The 22,351-nt window shown below is 38.8% G+C and overlaps 1 protein-coding gene and 1 pseudogene across 6 annotated transcripts in view; both read right to left on the reverse strand.

Moving 5' to 3' along the window:
* OPHN1 (oligophrenin 1) overlaps window positions 1–22,351 on the reverse strand; it is a 392,357-nt gene that overhangs the window by 44,111 nt on the left and 325,895 nt on the right. For all 6 annotated transcript variants that reach the window (XM_024240815.3, XM_063721071.1, XM_063721072.1 and 3 more), the window contains one exon: window positions 15,511–15,670. In XM_024240815.3, the coding sequence (XP_024096583.1) occupies window positions 15,511–15,670 (160 nt within the window). The remainder of the gene's footprint in view (window positions 1–15,510; window positions 15,671–22,351) is intronic.
* Window positions 20,699–20,789, reverse strand: LOC112131132 (U6 spliceosomal RNA; annotated as a pseudogene).

A 22,351-nucleotide genomic window follows, 5' to 3' on the forward strand; every position in this document is an offset into this window, starting at 1 on the left:
TGCACATCTTCACCACAGTCTTTATTACACTGCATCCTGAGTGTTAGTTGGTTCCAGATACCCCCCCAGTCCCATAACTTTTCTGACAGCAGAGATTTTTTCTCCTGATTCCTCTCTAGAGACTAGGGCTGAGTAGGGCACGAGGCAAGATAAAGCAGCTCAATGACAGTTTTTAAAATGAATGGATGAATTTTGGCTACCAGGCCCTTTAGAGCATATTAAATAATAGAACTTTTTTTTTTCATTTATTCTTTCACCAACTATAATCGGGAAGAGAGAGTACAAAATAGAGGTGAGAGAGTACAAAATAGAGGTCAAAGAGTCAGGACAGAGTCAGAGTCAGTTGTGTTGGAGCTTTGCTATGTAACCAGGGGCAAGAAACTTAAACTATATGAATCTCAAACTTGAAGCTCAGTTTGCATTTTGAAAATGTCAGCTGCAAAATGAGAATAGTGATACCATCTACCTCACAGGGTTGTTGTGATGGTTGAATGAGGTAACATACAGGCATACCTAGGAGATAGTGTGGATTTGGTTCCAGACCACCAGAATAAAATATGTATCACAATAAACTGAGCCACACAATTTTTTCTGGTTTCACGGTGCTTATGCTATACTGTAGTCTAGTAAGTGTGCAATAGCATGATTCCTAAAAATACGGTGTACATCCCTTCATTAAAAATAATTTATTGCTAAAAAATGCTGACAATCACCTGAGCCTTTGGCAAATCATACCCTTTTTTGCTGGTGGAGGGTCTTGCTTCTATGTTGATGACTGCTGATTGATCAGGATGGTGCTTATTGAAGGCTGGAGTGGCTATGGTAATTTCTTAAAAGAAGACTACAATGAAGTTAGCTGCATCAATTGACTCTTCCTTTCACAAAAAAATTTCTCTGTAGCATGCCATGCTGTTTGATAGAACTTCTTTCAAAATTGGAGTCGCTCCTCTCAAACCCGGCCACTGCTTTAGTAAACCAAGTTTATGCAATATTCTAAATCCTTGGTTATCATTTCCACAATATTCACAGCATCTTCACCAGGAGTAGATTCCACCTCAAGAAACCATTTTCTTTGCTCATCCATAAAAAGTAGTTTCTCATCCATTGAACTTTTATCCTGAGATGGCAGCAATTCAGTCACGTCTTCAGGCTCCACTTCTAATTCTAGTTCTCTTGCTACTTCTACCACATCTACAGTTACTTCCTCCACTGAAGGCTTAAGCTCCTCAAAGTCAGCCATGAGGGTTGAAATTAACTTTTTCAAACCTCTGTTATTTTGTTGATATTCTGACCTCCTCTCATAAATTATTAATATTCTTAATGACATCTAGATTGGTGAATGCTTTCCAGAAGGTTTTAAATTTACTTTGCCCAGATTCATCAGAGGAATCACTATCTATGGGATCTAAATCCTGATGAAATCTACTTCTTAAATAATAAGACTGGAAAGTTGAATTTATTCCTTGATCCAGGGGCTGAAGAATGGATGTTGTATTAGTAGGCATGGAAACAACATTCATTAATCTCCTTGCACATCTCCATCAGAGCTGCTGGGTGATTAGTACATTGTTAATGGGCAGTGATATTTTGAAAGAGAGCTTTTCTTTTGAGCAGTAGGTCTCAAGAGTGGGCTTAAAATATTCAGTAAAACATGCTGTAGACAGATGAGTTGTCATTTAGGCTTTGTTGTTCCATATATGGAGCATGGGCAGAGTAGATTTTGCATAATTCTTAAGGGCCCTAGGATTTACAGAATGGTCAATGAGCCTTGGCTTCACCAGCTGCATTAGCCCTTAATGAAAAGAGTCAGCCTGTCCTGTGAAACTTTGAACCCAGGCATTGACTTCTTTGCAGCTATGAAAGTCCTACATGGCATCTTCTTCCAATAGAAGGCTATTTCATGTACATTGAAAATGTGTTTTTTAGTGTTGCCACTTTCATCAATGATCTTAGCTGCATTTTCTGGATAACTTGGTACAGCTTTTACATCAGCACTTGTCGCTTCACCTTGCACTTTTATGTCATGGAACCGGTTTATTTCCTTAAACGTCATGAACCAACCTCTGCTAGTTTCAAACTTTTCTTTTGCAGCTTCCTAACTTCCTCAGCCTTCACAGATTGAAGAGTTACAGCCTTCCTGTGGATTAGGCTTTGGCTTAAGGGAATGTTGTGGCTGGTTTGATTTTCTATCCAGACCACTAAAAGTTTCTCCCTATGAGCAATAAGGCTATTTTGGTTTCTTATCATTTGTGTGTTCACTGGAGTAGCACTTTTAATTTTCTTCAAGAATTTTTCCTTTGTATTTACAACTTGGCCAACTGTTTGGCACAAGAGGCCTAGCTTTCAGCCTATCTCAGCTTTCAACATGCCTTCCTCACTAAGCTTAATCATTTCTAGCTTTTGAGTTAACATGAGAGACATGTAACTCCTTCTTTCACTTGCATACTTAGAGGCCTTTGTCGGGTTTTTAATTGGCCTAATTCCAATATTGTTGTGTCTCAGGAAATAGGGAAGCATGAGAGGGAGAGGGATGAGGAACGGCTGATCGGCAGAGCAGTCAGAACATACAACATTTATTTATTAAGTTTGCTATCTTGTCTGGGTGTAGTTCATGGAGCCGCAAAACAATTACATAGTAACATCAAAGATCACTAACCGCATATCACCACAACAGATGTAAGAAGGAAAAAAAAAGTTTGAAATACTGCAAGAATTATCCTAATGCAACACAGAGACAAGAAGTGAGCCCATGCTGTTGGACAAATGGCTCTGACAGACTTGCTCGAAACAGGATTGCCACCAACATTCAAATTGTTTTTAAAAATGCAATATTTGCAAAGAGCGATAAAGTAAAGCACAATAAAGCAAGGTATACCTGATGTAAAGAACCTAGCCTGGAACATACTGAGCACTCAGTAAGTGGTAGTTATTGCAATTATTATGAACCCTAAAAAGAACTTAAACCTATGTCCTTAGAGACAGAGAAAACGCAAGACACACAAAGAGGTGGGGAGGGGGGAGGGAGAGAGGGGAGAGGGAGGAAGGGAGGGAGACAGAGTGAAAGAGGGGGACAGGGAGAGGGAGAGGAGAGTGTAGAGAAAGGGAGGGAGGAACAGAGAAATTTTCAGACCAGAGCAATAGGGAGTGAAGCAGTTACATGCTATGCAAATCAGGTGATAGGAACTTAATGGCTCTTCAAGCTCTCTGTCAGATTAAATGATCTTATTTCCCTGCTCCAGTTATAAAAATTATTCACTTCTCATTGAAAAAAAAAAAACCCTTCCTCACAGGTTGCTCTTCTTCAAGAAGCTACCCAGGCCTTAAGATAGATATGGGCTCACTGACTTCTAGGATTTATAATGAGAGCTGATAATTCCACCTGGACAGGGTGTTGTCCACATGCCCTGTCTCCTGAAAATATACTGAAAGGCTCATTGGTAAGGAGCTGTTTGAGAGCAGTTTTGCCAATGTGGCAGTAGGCAGAGCTCAGAGAAGGTGCTTGGTAGGCTTAAAACCACACTCTCTTTAAGTGAGAAAAGTCTAGAAAAGCAAAGGGGAAACTTCCTGTTGTGTGTCTTCTCTAAAATTAAAATGTGGCCTGAATAACCCTACAGTCATCATGGATTGCAACATCCTTCCCAAAGCTGGCCTACAGATGCAAACATTCAAGCCAAACTTTAATGTGGAAATATTGGCAATTGTTGTAGTAAGAAGAATCCACTTACCTCTTTTTCTGGTCTGTGGCCCTCCAAAGGCCTCACTTCAAAACTCTTTTTTAACAATGAGCATTAACCTGTGTGTTACTGCTATTCCCTTTGGGAAGAGAAATGGAGCAGATTGTCATCCTTGCTCCCAGCCACTCTGGTTTCTTTGCTGTTCAACATGCCAAGCACACTGCTGCCTTGGGCCTTTGTATTAGGTTTTCCCTATTCATGGAATTGCTCTTCCCAAAGATATCTACCATACCTTGTACCCTTACTTTATTCAGTTCTCTGCCTAAATAACACATTAACAGTAGCCTTGTCTGACCATCTTCCATAAAGGAACAACCCACTACCTTGCTTTACTTTTTCTTCAGAGCACTTGCCACCACCTGATGTATTGTTTATCTCCAGCAGAACATAAGACCCACAAAAAAGGGCCTTAGTTTTGTTTGTATCCCCAGAGCCTAGAACTTCATCTGTCCATAGTAAGCATTTAGTATTTATTGAATGAAGGGGTGACATTGGTACCTTAAAAACAGGATTATAAACTACAGATATAACTAGTGGAATTGGGAAGGGCAACTTGCGGAAAACTCCACAGTTTCTATTAAGAAAGGAGGAAGGAAAGAGAATATGGGCCCAAGATCTCTTAACTCACTGTTGGCAGTCCAATATTAATGAGAAAACTTTCAGAGCTGACAAGGGAGTTAGAATAGGTCCAAGAAAAGAAACCTAGCAAGCTCTACCTAATGCCCCAGTGGCTTCTTGTGTATCCATGAAAGGGCTTATTCTAAGCAGGTTCTGAGAACGGAATAACAACCTACCCTTTTACAATAGCAGAAATAAAACCAGGCATGGTGGCTCAAGCCTGTAACCCCAGCACTTTGGGAGGCTGAGGCGGGAGGATCACATGAGGTCAGGAGTTCAAGACGAGCTTGGCCAACATGGTGAAACCCTGTCTCTACCAAAAATACAAAAATTAGCCAGGAGTGGTGGTGCACACCCATAATCCTGGCTACTTGGGAGGCTGAGGCGGGAGAATCGCTTAAACCTGGGAGATGGAGACTGCAGTGAGCTTAGATCATGCCACTGCACTCCAAACTGGGTGGCAGAAGTGGAGATTCTGTCTCAAAAAAAAAAAAAAAAAAAAAGCAGAAATAAATCCTAAAAGAATGGGAAACTCATAGCATATGGAGATTTTCTAAAGGGTCAAATACTAGGTGGCACAGGATGCAAAACCAGTTCCTATGCATCTCATGCAATCATTGTGAAAAGGTAGTGACAGCAGTAATAGAAGGTGGAAATGGTGGTACTAGCTGCTGACCCAGAAGACTGACTAAAATGGCTTTGATGGAATAAACTTTTTCCAAGTTCAAGCCATGGGTCAGAGTTAGTTTTAATGGTCAACTCTCCTACAATGTTTACTACATGTCAGGCACATGTCTAAGTGTTTTATGTATATTAACTCATTTATTGATTGTTCACAAGTTCCTTTCTCTGAACACAAATTCTTTTCTCTGCAAAGACAACTTGGGCTTGAAGGACATGATTGATCAACTAGCGCATTAGAGTAACCACAAAATAAATCCCTCTATCTACCCCTTTCCACAGGATTAAGGGAAGAAAGAATAATTAGAAAGCTGAATGAATGGAAAGTTGAGAAAATTATCACTAGAACTTGACAGGGTATAGGCCTTCATTTTCCCTCCTCTGGACACTGTAGTGGTTCTTCTGTAGCTGAAAAATTAAGTAGGAATTCCTAACTCATAGACAGACTAGATCAACTCACTGGGGAGAAGACTAGAAAGAGGATGTGAGGCCAAAGGCTTGGCTGGGAATAAAGAACGCACATTGTCCAAGGCCACCTGATAGTAAGAAGCAGGGCTATGATATGAACTCAGAAGTGTCTGACTTCAAGGCTAACACTCTTTCCACTGTAAACCATAGAAGGAAACATTTTAAGTTTAAAAATAACTCCTCGGGTAGAAACAGTATCAGGCAGAACTTATTTTCCCACCCTCCAAAACTCCAGAAAAAGGACAGACTGATTTGGCTTTCTGTGGACTGGTTAAGAACAATTAAGGCTTCATGGTCTCCGATAGTGACTTCAGAAAAAAATCCCAGAAGGTGGCCAAAGTAGAGTCTGGGGGAAAACCAGTGCTTATTTGTTTTCTGGGCATATGGTTGGCACTGAGGGCCATTCTAAAGGCCTGGTCTAAGAGAACTCAATATCCGAGGAATATTATTTCATTCTGATGGGCCTTGGCTGTTGTTTTGGGTTATGTTCAGGAAGGAGCCCAACTCCTGGAATCCCTCTCCTGAAGGCTTCTGAGAACTAAATCTGGATAATTTGCTGGGCTTTGGAACACTGCCAGGAGAGCGATCACCTCCATTGGGAAGAATGAATTGCTTGCCTGAGTTTGGTCACATATTAACCCCCTTACGGATTCTTCTCTGTCATGTCTTTAGGTGTGAAAGAGAGAAGAAATTTAATATAAGATGGTCATTTCCAATTGCCAAAGGCCAAGAGATCCAGACTCATTCTAACTCTTGGAAATCTTGGAAGAAATGAGCAACTATCCAGATTCTTTCCAGATGTCGCTTCAGGGCTGCAAATATCAGATTGTACAAAAAAACATTTTGCCTTTCTATAAATCAAAGCTACAAGACTTGGCCCTGATGAATCCCAGCTTTCCAACTGAGTCTCCATTTACACTCTTGCTAAGGCTATGTTGAGCTTTCTGGGCTCTGGTTATATTAGCAAAAACCATACTCTTAACTACACTAGAAACAAAGGTGGCAACAGGGTCAAAAGTAATGAGCTCTTAGCATTTGGCACAGACCACATTAAACATCAAGTGTGTCACCGAGTTTGCTTAGAGTATGTAGAGAACTTTGAAAGTATCACGTCTGTTGTTACCAAGAGCCAGCTTTTTATAAAAGGGCTGTCACTAAGGCTGTCTTTGGTCTCAGCAACACATAGTCTTTAAGGCCTTTTTAGATGTAACATTCTAGAATCCTGTCTAGTCCTATTCATCCAATATACTTATGGGAAAATCGATCTCCAAAGAGGGGGAAGTGACTTGCCCAAGGCCCCAAAGCTAGTAGATGGTAGAACTGAGACTAGAATCCAAGAGTTCTAATGCCCAATCGGGTGTCATTTCCCCTAAAAACCAGTACCTCCTGCCTGAAACAGCTGTAGACTTCCACTGATTATATCTAATCGGTCTGTAATCCGTGTTCTAATTGTCTGTCCATTCCCCTTCCCAGTTGTCTTGGGAAGAAAATATCAAGGGAGAGAGAAGATAAAGTCAGATCCTGTTAAGGATATCTCTATCTACTCAGCATGGATTGTGAGTTTTCTACTAAGAATGAGATGGCAGATTCCAAGTGCAGTTTCTTTTTAGATCAACTTAAGATGCTTTTAGGTTGGGAAATTAAAGAGTTTCTCTATCATTTAACAACCACAAACAATGGTGTAACAGCTTCTAAGAAAAGCCTCTTTTGACTACAAAGACTTAGTAGATACCAAGGTATTAATAAAAGTATTAGGAGGGAATGCCACCACAAAGACAGAGCTCATCTCCTGTCAATACAGCAAAGGGGTGGTGGTATAGGGCAGGGGCAAGTACTAAAATTTAGTGGCCAATGTACTACGTACAAAGTACTTGAAACATTTATCTCATTGACTCCTCCCAAAAACTCTATGAAGTAGGTCTAATTATTGGTATCATTTTTTTTTTAATGAGGGAAACAAGGCTCAGGGGGGTAAACTGGCTTGTTTAGATGACCACCCAGCTAGTAAAGGATAAAGTTGGGATGTAATCCCTGGGCTGTCTAGTTTAAAGCTATTTTTCCATTCTTTCCATTATTCTCACTCTAGGGATATCTGAAGAGCTCACAGAGGTAGCCTGGACATTTTCAGAGTTCTTGGTAAGGAGTCTTAATATAAGAAAGTAGCAATGACCCAGCTTTCAGTCTCCAAATCTCAGAGCAAAGAAAAAGTCCACCCGATCTCTCACTGCTCCTCAATTGATTCCTGTTCTCTGAAATTCCTATTGGCCTATCACCAGACTGCTGAAGCTCAGTCTGCTTTAAGTCTAGCTGCCAAAGTACACCTATCTGGCCCTCTGGCACACTGGTCCCAGTCTTACTGTATTATCTAGACTCTGGTGTTCCAACCTGAGACCTCAGGCCACTCAAAAGAGAACAGCAAAGGAAAAATATATGATACAAGAAACTCACTGGCCATTGAGGGGAATGGACAATATGACCTTGGAGATATTTTCAAATTCTCAAAAATCTCTGATTCTATATTCTTCCCCACCCACACACACTAGAAGCCTCCAAAAAGAAAATTAGAAACAGATATTTGATTTTGATAGTCCATAGAAATTTAACCTCTGTAGACCTCAGTTTACCTGTAAGTAAATACTACATAAAGTTGTGAGAAATTGAGGAGATGCTTTGTGTCAAGTGTACAGCACCATGTCTGACACCTAGCAAGCTGTCAAAAAATGCTATCATTTTTACTGTGATAATTATTATTACAGCCCCAGCTAGAGAGAGAAAAAGGGAAGGAGTGGATATTTTCACCTCATTCTGAATCATCGGCATAATTCCCAGAATCAAAAGGGGAATCTTTTCTGCTCTCTGAACATTGGGGCAAACCTCAGATCACAACTGCATCCTACATTTATCACCCTATCTCATTGGGTTTGGACATGCTTATTCACCTCAAACAGGGCCTGACTTCACTCCAAAGCTATAAATAACTGGGCATTTGAAGAATGTGTGAAGATCTCCACTTAGCCAAGGTGGAAAACTTGAAGCTACGTTTTCAAAGATTCATTGTAACTAATAAATACATCTGAAATATCCCAATCTTAATAATTCTCTGCTCAAAGATATTTTTTCGCCAGGTTACATTTTGATCTTAATATTCACACTTAAAGATATTTTTTCTCCAGATTCAATTGAGAATGTTTGCCAAATTCCAAGCTAAATACATATTAGATTCACATGTACAGACTAATGAAAATATCCTTACATGTACAGATAATAAAAATGTTATTTTCAATAACTTTTAGCTTAACCTTATCATTTCAGAAATTAAATGTGAAGAAGTAGAGTCTTGGCTTAATTAGATTCTCTCTTTACACATACCGACACCCCCCCCCCCACCAAGTGTGTGTGTGTGTGTGTGTGTGTGTGTGTGTGTGTATAGGTAGGTAGATATAGAGATACATTCTAAAATACAAATGTATAAAATATAAATCTATACAGTAAAATCTATAAAGTATAACTATATATTTACATTTACTTATATTTTAAAATATCTACCTATCTATCTATCTTATTCCAGAAATCAGTTGGAGGGACACATTCATCTGTTCTCTTGCTACCCTCTGGTGGCAGACTGAAATTCACAAACACCACCTTTTAGAGAAAGGAGAGACAGATCAGGACTGGAAGGGTCTGTTTCCTCTAGGTTGCTAGACTGGGTGTCTGAAAAGTATATGAATCAGAGCCATTTCTTAACAGGGTCTCTTGTTTGCCTTCTCAAATCCATTACATTGCTACGACATAGGCTTTTTTCCTGGATGAGGTCCCATTTGGCCATTTGGGAACATAGGCAACACTGGAGTTCCCACAAACTCCACACTGAGAACAACCCAGCTTTCTCCGGCCAGTTTATAGGAAGAACTGCCTTCAACCATCCATGTCTGCAGAAAAGACTATACCATTCAGTCTTCCATTTCCCTGAACTATATATCTTAAGCAGTAAGACTAAAATCCATTTTGACATACACCGATAATAGATTTTCTAATTATCTCAAAAATAATCAACTATTCTCCCAGAAAACTATACTTAACACAGTTAGGCAAGATCCTTCCTGTACGATTAAAAAGCAGATGCCCACCCACTAAAAAGGAAAGACTGGAAATAAGGAGGGAACTCAAGAGTAGCTAGAACAGCTAAGTCATCATCAATGATGCAAAGAAAAGCACAGCTCACATCTCAATAAAACAGGTCCCCCTTTCCCTGAGGGGCAGCCTTAACCTGATAGACCTAAATTTAAGTCTCAGCTTTGCCACTTACTACACTCAATGCCTCCATTTCCTATCTCAGAAATGGAAATACAATACATCATTCACAGAGTTAGAAAAAGGACTAAACGAGCTGGAAATACGCTGTCCCACACTGATTCCATGTTCACTGAATACAAGTCTAAGTCTACAGGGGCAGAACCACTGCTTTCTAGCTCTTTGAGAGTGGTCTTGGGAGCAATAAAGGAAGAAAACGGCTGATGCCAGGTTGTGTAGGTGAGAAAGTGAGTTTGCAAAGCACAAGTTAGACAACTGGTAAAAGTTTGTGGCTGGTATCCAAGTTCTTTTATAAGCTAGTTGGGAAGAACTGTCGGGGAGAGCTGATGTTCCAAACAGTAGACAAGCAGGAATGGAGCTGCAGAAATGCAAACCTGTTACCACTACCGTGGCATGCGAAAAGAGGCTTCATATAAAATGAAAAGCTTGGACCTGAAGGCCTTTAGGGTCCCTTTCCAGTTCTAAAATTCAAATGGATCTACCCTGTATTTTGTCCCCTTAGGTGAAATAGCTCTGTCCTCAAAACTAAATTGCTAAGAACTGCCTTCAGAGATGACCTCTCTCTCCCCACTAATTCCCGGCAGCTCCCCAAAACAAAATGTTCAGAAAACAGAAGTCAACCTTCCTCTGTCAGTCCAAATTACCTCCATGCCTCAAGCCAACAACATCAGGTTCAGGCACCCTGATACATACTGCTAAGTGAGATGGGAAGAGAGAGAACTTCAGAATAATTGGCAATGTTGTTCTAGGGAATCAGTGTAGAGGTAGATCTTCCCCTATTATTTACCTACTTTCCAACTTAAAAAAGAAAAAAAATTTAGAAAAGATCAAGTTGTTAAAAAAAATTTTTAAGAAAGACTTAGTAATAGACTCCTTTAAGCATCAACTCTTCTGATTCACTTACATTGTATTTACAGACCCTGGATGCTCTTAAAAGAGAGACTGAAAGAAAGGAATAACAAAGAAACTTAAAACCAATGTGCTTAAGCCCTTTTCTATTAAAGAGCAAGTGTAAATGGAAAAAACACATTACTGAAATTATAATATATTTCAACTGAAAAATCATACCCCATTAACTGAACAACTTGGCAGGAACATATAATCCCTGATATGTGTAAAGTGGCATCAGCTCTCACACATATTATCTCTTTTAATCCCACAACCACAGTGTGAGGTTACACCTACATAAGGCCTAGAATTTCTGGAACATTCTCACCCACATATCATTCTACTATTTTTCAAAAAAGGTAACTTGATAAGTATTTAATAAACTGGGATTTCATTTCATATCTCCATGTAAGATGTTTCATTTGAAATAAATTCATAAGTCAGAAAAGATCCTTGGTTACCATGTCTTTGTTCGGAAAACAAGGTCAGCGTACATCTCTGGTATCACACAAAGGTCAGAACTTCGACTACTTAACACATATTAACAGGTTACAACGGTGTGAAAACCTCACTTAACAGCTGACCACTAGTTAACAGAAATGGCCTCCTATTATATCCTGGGAATAAGAGATAACTAGCATTTAATTGCTTTTCAAATCATGCCACATAATATGCTTTGGACATAGCAAAATCACACTTTCATTAACTAGATTGGGATTGAGGTCATTTGCCAACCAACACATTTTCTAATAAAATTTAAGTTGTCATTTGCCCCTAAAAAATGCATAGAATAAAAACAAAAGAAAAAATACTTTGTTATACTAATGATGAGATGCTGTGTCACTCCTTTATCCACTTATAAATGAATTAGGACATTTAAAATGCAATGAATCATCATATAATGAATGTTCAGAATATGCTTCCAAGGCTCCCTACTGCCTTCAGGATAAAGACCAAACTCCTTAGCCAAGCATACAAGACCCATGATCTGACCACCAAATGCTAGGATTAGAAAATTATTTTCTATCAAAAATCTTCACTATGTGGATGACCCTTCAGCAACTCTTGCCTCAAAGTTCCTTAGCTCTCTCATCTATAATGACCCTCACCTTCACTTACTTCAGGTACCCATTTGCAAAACACATAACAAAGATCTAGAGGTGGTAAAGTATACATTTGAACTGCCTGATTTCAAATTTGAGCTCCAACATTTACTTACTCCATGACCTTGGACAAGTCACTTAACTTCTCTGTACCTTGGTTTCTTCTTATGTGAAATGAGGTGTAAATGTGCTAATATGTGTAAAATGCTTTAAATAATTTTTTTTCAAATATTAATTAACATCCCTATAAAGGTTTTGTGTAGACATGTTTTCATTTCTTTGGGATAAATGCCCAGGAGTGTAAATGATGGATCCGATAGAAGTGCATGTTTAGTTTTTAAGAAACTCCAAAACTGTTTTCCAGAGCAGCCACCCCATTTTATATTCCTACCAGAAATGTATGAGAGATCCAGTTTTTGTGTACCCTTGTCAGCACTATATATTTTTTTAACGTTACCTATTCTAATAGGTGTGTAGAGATCTCTCATCATGGCCTTAATTTGTATTTCTCTAATGGCTAGTGATCTTGAACATCTTTTCATATACTTAATTGCCACACATACGTCATGTTCATGTCTTTTACCCACTTTCTAATTAGACTGAATTTTTGTGCTGTTGAGCTTTGAGAGTTCTTTGTATAGTCTAGATATTAATCCTTTGTCAGATATGTGGTTTGCAAATACTTTCTCCAAATCTCAGTAACTTTTTTTTCCATCTTATTAATAGGGTCATTCACAGAGCAAAAATTTTTAATTTTGATGAAGTCAATTTATTGATTTTTTTTCTTTAATGGATTATGCTTTTGGTGTCATGTCTCCTCAATAAGTCCTAGGCTCTAACAGTTTCTGTATTATCTTCTACAAGTTTTAGTTTTATGATTTATATGTAAATGTATGATCCTTTTTGAGCTCATTTTTATATAAAATGAGAGGTTTAGGTTGAGGTTCACTTTCATTACCTATAGAGCTACAATTGCTCCAATACAATTCATTGAAATGACTACCCTCTCTCCCTTGAAATGCTTTTTGTACCTTCATGAAAAATAATCAGGCCATACTCTATAGGGCTATTTGTGGATTCTCTATTCTGTTCTATTTGTTTATGTAAGAAGTAGACAAGAGGACTTATCGAGTTACCTCTGCCAGTTGTACACTGTCTTGATTACTGAAGCAATACAGTAAGCATTAATATTATTAATACCTACCTCCAGTTTATTCTTTTTCAAAACTGTATTAGCCCTTACAGTTCCTTTCCATTTCTACATATATGTTAGTATTATCTTTATCTACAAAAACTCTTGCTGGGATTTTGATATTGATTACCTTAAACTTATAATTTTTAAATAATTGACATCTTTACCATGTTGAGTCGTCCACTCCATGAACACAGTATGTATCTCAATTTATCTAGATTTTCTTTGACTTCCTTCATATTCTCCACATTGCAGCCAGAATAAGCCTGTTAAGCCTAAATCAAATCCTGTCACTCCCATGCTCAAAACTCCCCTTCTATCTTACCCAGGCAGAGCAAATCTAAAATTCTTCCAGTGGATTATAAGGCTCCACTACAGGATCTAGTCTGTCCCTCTCCATTATCTCTTCAAGCCCATCTTTTTCTATTTCATCTTTTCCTTAATCCACTCTAGCTAGTCTGGCCTCCTTGTGGTACCGTGAATATGACGGGCACACTTCTGCCTCTGGGATTTTGCACTTACCATTTTCTCAGCCTAGAATCCTTTCTCTCTGGGTAGGTGAATGAATCATTCCTCTATTCCCTATTGATCTCTGCTGAAAGGTCGTCTTCTCTGTGAGGCCCTCCTCATTTCCTTATTTTCTCCTTTCCTATCTGTATTTAAAATTGCAAAACCACTTTCCAACCCTTCCTATTTCCCTTCTCTGCTTTTCTCCTTAATGTTCATTACAATCTAAAATATTATATACTTTACTTACTTTGAATACTGTTTGTTTACTTTTTCTAAATATAAACTCTATGAAGATGATATCTAGAGTTCCTAAAACAGTACCTGGCATAAAGTGGGTACTCGACACATATTTGTTGGATGAATCAATCGGTTTATCAGTTTATCACATCTGGGCTCTAGAACAGGGGTCAGCAAATTACAGCCCACAGGCCTGTTTCCCATTTTGTAAATAGAATTTTACTAGAACACATCCATAACCATCTGTTTCCATATTGTCTACGGCTGTTTTCTCACTACAATGGCAAAGCTAAGTAGTTGTGACAGAGATCCATGGCCTGCAAAGGCTTAAGTATTTATTATACGGTCCTTTAAGGAAAAGCTTTCTGATCCCTGCTTTAGATTCACATAGTCAACTGCTCACCAGGCAACGCTCTCTGGATGTCTTTGAGAAATCTCAAATGCGACCTGTCCCAAACTGAACTTTTCTCTATCTCCCTCAAACTTTCCCATTCTGAATTTCTTATATGTATGAAGGGCAGCCCCATCCACCCAGTCAGCCAAGTCAGAAAATCAGGATTCAGAAATCTCCCTCTCCCACATCCTTGGTGACTTCTAGTCACCAAGTCCTGCTGCTTTCGCCTCCCTGTCCTTCTTTATTGAATTATGCTTTTCCCTACGATGGCACTAGCTTCTATGAAGCTTATACTCCAGTGTGTAGGGCCATCTGTTGCAAGTGTACAAGAACTTGTCAATAAACATTTGTCTTAACCTCATTCTGGGCATCATTTTCTGACTCTACCTTTGTTTTACCTTTTGTACTTGACCTGATTATAATGTATGATGCCTTATATTTTATGTGCAATATAAAATATGCTACCATATATACTTTTGGAATGAGATGGGGTTCAAATAAGTATAAGTATTGATTTCTTTTCAGTTTTGATGGAGTTCAGGACCTGCTATCCCAAAATATGGCACCTTGGCATTTGTGGAAACAGCAGAAGCAAGAAGGTTTCTCTACCTTCTCCCCTGGAGCAAGCCATAAAAGAATTCTCTGACCTTCCTCTGAAGTAGGTCATTCCAGAGGTACCCTCCCTATAACTGGAGGAAAAGAACATCCCTATCCTCGAAGACACAGAAACACCAAGAAGAATCTGAACAAACAAGCCTTGCTAAGATCCCCCTAAGTTTATTACCATTAGATCATATCCTTCTGTCTTCTAATCACTAATCTTCACAATGATCCATTTCATCAAACTTAGTATAAAAAATGCAAGAGTTTACCTGCTTCTTTGGGTCTTCATTTCTAAAGGTTCTTGTGTCATGTAAAACTTATTAAATAAATTTGTATGCTTTTCTCTTGTTAATCGGTCTTTTGTTATAGGGGTCTCAGCCATGAAACTAGCAACGGGTGAGAACATAAATATCTTCTCCCCTACAGTTTCATTGTATATAGACTATTTTTATACTATCATTTTCCTATTTACCCATCTGTCTCCATACTATACATTGTTAACACCTTAAAGGCACAGACAGTGACTTTTTCTTCTTCATTACCCCCAGTATTTAGCATGGTGTCTGAAAATAATATAGTTATAAGCTTAAGCAATGTTTGCTGAATGAATGAATTTCCCAGGGTCAGAGTTGCCATTAAATGTCACTGTGTCATAACGGGATTTCCTTTCACTGTCAATGTGAGCCAAGGAGGAAGACACAGCACTAAAAGGCAGTTGGGGGAAAGTGTCACATGTTTGGAAGAGAGGTAGTGAGAATAGAAAATGCATACCTTGCCAAAGTGCTCGATTAGTATTTCCACCACTATGTTCTGGAATTTGATGTTCATCATGGCGGCCACAGTGTCCTCCTGAGCTCTCATCAGGGTGGGCCCAAAGATCACTCCCATGTTGGAGGGGGTCATAAGATTCTCTTTGCTGTGCTCACACACACTGCCAGAAGAAAAGGGGCAAGATTAACAAAATTTGCTCCAGTATCCCCTTACAACCAAGACTGTTTTAGATGCTATAGAGGGTAAGAGAAACTAAAATGTAGAAGGAAAGGAGCAGCCTAAAGTATGTATTGGAAGGCAAGATTACAAAGGAAACAATCAGCAAAGAATACAAGATAGTATAAAACTAGGAATCAAAGTGGTTAGACATAGCTAACCTAGCTAACAGCATTGAAGGAATTAAGAGACAGACGGGGATGTGGGGAGGGACTACAGCTAGTGGGATAGTATTTGGAGAGGCAGGAGGGAAGCAAGAGGACATTCAAAGCAAGAGGAACAGCCCATATAAGTATAAAGCATGTACAAAGAACCACAAAGCACATTGAGAGAATGCCTACTAGTCTCTTAAATCAGCCCCTTCCCGACCCCCGTTAGAGAAGCAAAAACTTGAAAGAGCTGAAAGGGTTCATTAAGATTTGCCCTTGATCATCTTCCTTATTTTACAGATGAAAAAACATAGGCCCAAAGAAGGAAAGGAATTTGCTCGAAGTCACAGTCAATTAGCTGTAGAGTAGAACATGCAATCCCAGATTTTCTGATCCCTAGTCACTTTCATTGCTTAAATTCCCTTTAATGGCTTCCTACTTTGGGATAGGGCCAATTCTCTTCAAAGTGACAAATGAGGCCTTCCATAACTTGAGTAACTTGACCCCTGTTTCCAATCCCTACTCACTGCTTAGTCTCCGAAGCTGGGTTTGAATCCCAACACGGCCACTTACCAGCTGCGCAACAGTGAGTTCACTCACTCTTACCTCTCTGAACTTCAGTTTTCCCACCTGGGAAAATAGCACCCACTTCAGAGAGTTGTTGAATAAATAAAGATAAATTGCTTCAGCATGGTACCTGGCACCCTGGGAAGTATCTGTTGTTATTATTACCTCTCCAGGAGCCTTCAGGTACTGCTGACCTCTGACACTCTTGTTATACTGAACTGCTTAGATTAGGGTTGTCTGGTTATACCACATTGTTTCAGACTCCCATACCTCTCTGCTCATGTCATTCTCTCTACCTGGAATATCCCCCTCTCTCTACATCTACAAAATGTCTATCTATCCTTGGAGATGCACATAACGTTACATCTCCTTCAGGGAGACCAGAGCCCACTGTGCTCATCTTAACTAAAACCACTGGCAAGCAGAGTAAGTTGCAATTTTCCATTTACTTATCTGCCTCTCCTACTAAATGATAAACAACTTCCAAGTGTGTGTGCCTGACACACAGCAGGTACTAATGAATTATTTGTAAAGGAATTGAGCTCCGTAGTGCTGTTTCGAACAGTCCTGGAGGCAGCCAAGTAAAAGGCAAGAATCTCTTTGGGTCAGTTTGGCTGTAGGAACAGCCCAACTGACTACCCGAAACACTCTCCACACTTACCAAGGCTAAGGCCCAGAAGAGAATGGCAGGTTCTTAACACTGAGTGGGTAATTGAGGTGGACAGAAACCTTAGACAAATCTTAATGTGAAGTCTGTTAAGCCCTAGACAAAGGCTGAGTACCATTCAGACGGAAATGAACAGCAACCATTCATAGCTTTTGATATTGCTGGGCTGGTGATGTGTTCCTTTTAACAGTTTCAATACCCCTGCAATTAATCTTTATTCTTTAGTGATGGAAGTTTTTTTCAGATATTAAAATGGAAAAGTATCTCCATGCTAACACCAAGTGACCCTAAAAGGCTAAACCACAAGGACACTTGTGTATCTCCTTTTGTGAGCTTTGAAAGGAACTGATCCTTGTTCAGTGTCCCAGCAGCTCACAGAATCATCACAACTCCAAAAAGCAGAGTATTTTAGCTTTGAAGCCTAGGTTTACCAAGAGCAAAGCACTTGGAAAGGTCATATGGCAAGGCAGAGATTCAAGCCCATATTTGTTGCTCCCCAAGTCTTATAGTCATCCCATTGCATCCCACTGCCTGCTTGTCTAACTTTTCTGGAGAAATCAAAACTCATATGTGAGCTCTTCTAAGCTAAAGCCACCTTCTGATTCTCTGAGGGAGTTACTTGGCATCCCATTTAGGATACTCTTCCTTCTTGGCCTTCTTATGAGATTTGGAAGTTCACCTATTCTTTGGGGAAATTGCTTTGCATTTAGCGTCTCTCTTTTTATTATATATTTTTGAAAACCAGTATGGGGGATAAGTAACATCCCAAATTGTGGGTTAACAAGATGAATGAAACCAAAAACAAGAGTATGTGATGTTATTTGACAGCAAAGAATTCTTGAACTCTCTAGTCCACTGAGGTTGGTTGTGAGAAGTCTCCAGTACAGAATAAAATGATTCTGATTGCATGGTTTAGATTAGAGGTCATAAATTTAAATGTCTAGAGGGGCAAGGCAGGTAACTTACATGAGAGAAATGTGCCTGGTGAGAAGTGGCTGCCACATTTAAACAAGCAGACATTCTTTAGACCACCATTTTCCCACCACTCACTTAGAGACACACCATCAACAGAATTACTTCTAGTTTTAAGAAAGGGAAATTCCTAGGTCACATCTAAAGTAACTCTAATATAATATTTGTTAAAACACTTGGGAGTGGTAGGGGCTATGGCAAATTAGAAGCTTGTGCCCATTCCAAAGCAAGAAACCATTACTCAACCCCAACTGATTGCTGCCACGTGGGCATGCAGATCCAGTGTGCTAACAACCTCTTTTTTTCCTGAAATGTATACTTTGATGTGAACTATCTGGATTTTTTAAATGTTGAAGCCAAATCACTTTTTTCCCAAAACACTGCAGGACAAATAAAATATATTTGTGGTCTGGACCTTGTCAATAGATTGCCAGACTGAGACCTCTGGCAGAATGAGAGGCTATCTGTATGAACTTTTAGGTCTCGCCCAGCTTTAGCATCTAATGATTCTAAGAACTGTATGCCCTCTGACTCCTAAACAAGAAAGCTACCTTCAATATTTTTGGTTCTTTTACTAACGTATTGTGCCTCTGGGCCTATCTTTTTCCATCCTTAGGTATCTGTTCCCTCATCCGTAAAATGAAGTTATTAGGTGATCTAAGGGGACTTCCAGCTCTGACAGTTAAGTGAATCTCAGAAAGTAGTGCTCTCGAAAATAACTGGGGGCAAAGACAACCACACACTGTGTGTCCCCTGTTAGAAGAACATAGAATCATCTATTAAATATGCTTGCCTTTCCCACCCTATACATACATACATACACGCACACACACACACACATACACACACACACCCCAGAAACACAAAACTAAAAAGGAAGCAGAAATCTGAACACAGAATAATGGATAATATTATTACATTATTACTAATTTCTTTTTAGATGTGATAATATTATGTTTATAAACAGTTCTCATCTTTTCAAGACACAAACTGAAATATTTATGGATGAAAAAATATGATGTCTTAGATTTGATTCAAAATAACACAGGAGGAGGGGAAATGGGTAGGGAAATAGATGAAACAAGATTGGCCATGTGTTGATTACAGTTGAAGGAGAGGTGATGGACGCATAATACTTCCCTATACTGTTTCTTCTATTTTCATATATACTTGAAATCTTGCATAATAAAAAATTCCTCAAAAGGAAAAGACAATAGTGCAGGGGAGAGTGAGTCAGTGTCACAAGCGAACAGGTCCCTATCCCCAAGGATGGTGCCTTTTTTTTAAATTTTTATTTCTTATTTTTATTTATTTATTTATTTATTTATTTATTTATTTATTTTTGAGATGGAGTCTCACTCTGTCGCCCAGGCTGGAGTGCAGTGGCGCGATCTCGGCTCACTGCAACCTCCGCCTCCCAGGTTCATGCCATTCTCCTGCCTCAGCCTCCCAAGTAGCTGGGACTACAGGTGCCTGCCACCACGCCCGGCTAATTTTTTGTATTTTTAGTAGAGACGGGGTTTCACCGTGTTAGCCAGGATGGTCTCAATCTCCTGACCTCATGATCCACCCACCTCGGCCTCCCAAAGTGCTGGGATTACAGGCGTGAGCCACCGTGCCCAGCCAAATGGTGCCTTTTTTATAAGGGCTGACAGCTTTGGCTTCCTCGACTGGTGTTATATTATCTGTCATTTACTTTAAATACTTCAACAAAGTCCATACGATGTCATGAATTTCATCAGTCATCAGTTACGAGCACAACATTATTTATGTACTACTAAGAAAGAAAAGTAATTTCATTGTCATATCATCACGTAATATTTTTGAAGACATTTTAAATAGAAAATAAACTCAACAATGAACATAATTTAACTTAAGTGACTACAATATGAGCAGCTATTACAAGTTCATGCATGTGGAGGCCATGATAATTACATCAAAACTGCTGCCTGACAAGTGTAATTTTAAGAAACCATTGATTTTCAGATGTGTACAGAATTCAGATTACAATTTGAGAAAAAGTGTTATTAGAACTGATGAAATTTGGTTTATGTGCTTGTTAGTTTTCATGTATACTCTAAAACATATTAGTTATGATTGTAGTATTCTAATTGTGAATACATGCATACTCTAGGGGTGATTAATGAGTATTTAAAAGACTCAGGTAAAAGCCAGAGGGGCTCCTATAAGTTTCAGCTAACATTATCTCCAACCAACACCAAAGGCTTTGTTAATGAGCATAACATAAGGTAAAAATGAATTATCATTGCCTAGATGTATTAAAGACATATGGACTAGCTGAAAATATTGTACAGACACTCCCAGCCCTGCATTGACAGGGTAGAAAAATATAGCAATGGTTAATCTTAACATCAGTAAGGTGAATCAACCAATCTTATGCATCTTCAGATGTGATGCAGCATATGGTATACGACATCACCTATGACTTGTTCCAGCCAACAAATAGTTAACTTGAATCCATCTAGCCTTTAGATATAACCTCTACTTTACAAAACATACAAGAAGTAGAGGAATTAGCTGAAATATATGACAAAGAAGAAAGCAGACAAAACTAGGAAGTAACATTCTACAGGACAATTGGTCTTCTCTTGTTGGTAAAACAGTATCATAAAAAAAAGGCACTGGGCAGGGGCCATGCTAATCTTCTCCGTATCATTCCAATTTTAGTATATGTACTGCCAAAACACTCCTCAGCAAATGCAAAAGAACAGAAATCATAACAGTCTCTCAGATCACAGTGCAATCAAATTAGAACTCAGGATTAACAAACTCACTCAAAACCACACAACTACATGGAAACTGAACAGCCTGCTCCTGAGTGACTACTGGGTAAATAACGAAATTAAGGCAGAAATAAATAAGTCCTTTGAAACCAATGAGAACAAAGACACAAAATTCCAGAATCTCTGGGACACAGCTAAAGCAGTATTCACAGGGAAATTTATAGCATTAAATGTACACAGGAGAAAGCGGGAAAGATATAAAATCAAAACACTAACATCACAATTAAAAGAACTAGAATTAAATGTACACAGAAGAAAGCGGGAAAGATATAAAATCAAAACACTAACATCACAATTAAAAGAACTAGAATTAAATGTACACAGGAGAAAGTGGGAAAGATATAAAATCAAAACACTAACATCACAATTAAAAGAACTAGAGAAGCAAGAGCAAACAAATTGAAAAGCTAGCAGAACACAAGAAATAACTAAGATCAGAGCAGAACTGAAAAAGATAGAGACATGAAAAATGCACCCAAAAAAATCAATGAATCCAGGAGCTGGTTTTTGAAAAGATTAACTAAACAGACAGACTGCTAGCCAGACTAATAAAGAAGAAAAGAGAGAAAAATCAAATAGACACAATAAAAAATGATAAAGGGGATATCACCACTGATACCACAGAAATACAAACTACCATCAGAGAATACTATAAATACCTCTACACAAATAAACTAGAAAATCTAGAAGAAATGGATAAATTCCTAGACACCTACACCCTCCCAAGACTAAACAAGGAAGAAGTTGTATCCCTGAATAGACCAATAACAAGTTCTGAAATTGAGGCAGAAATTGATAGCCTACCAACCAAAAAAAAAAACCCAGGACCAGATGGATTCACAGCCGAGTTCTACCAGAGGTACAAAGAGGAGCTGTTAACATTCCTTCCAAAACTATTCCAAACAATAGAAAAAGAGGGAATCCTCCCTAACTCATTTTGTGAGGCCAGAATCATACTGATACCAAAACCTGGCAGAAGACACAACAACAACAAAAAATTTCAGGCCAATAGCCCTGATGAACATTGATATGAAAATCCTCAATAAAATACTGGCAAACCGAATCCTGCAGCACATCAAAAAGCTTATCCATCACGATCAAGTTGGCTTCATCCCTGGGATGCAAGGGTGGTTCAACATATGCAAATCAATAAATGTAATCCATCACATAAACAGAACCAATGACAAAAACCACATAATTGTCTCAATAGATGCAGAAAGGGCCTTTGATAAATTTGAACACCTCTTCATGCTAAAAACTCTCAATAAACTAAGTATTGATGGAACATATCTCAAAATAATAAGAGATATTTATGACAAATCCACAGGCAATATCATAGTGAATGGGCAAAAGCTGGAAGCATTCCCTTTAAAAACCACCACCAGACAAGCATGCCCTCTCTCACCACTCCTATTCAACACAGTATTGGAAGTTCTGTCCAGGGAAATCAGGAAAGAGAAACAGAA

This window comes from Pongo abelii, chromosome X, assembly GCF_028885655.2.
Source record: "Pongo abelii isolate AG06213 chromosome X, NHGRI_mPonAbe1-v2.0_pri, whole genome shotgun sequence".
Classification (NCBI taxonomy): Eukaryota; Metazoa; Chordata; class Mammalia; order Primates; family Hominidae; genus Pongo; species Pongo abelii.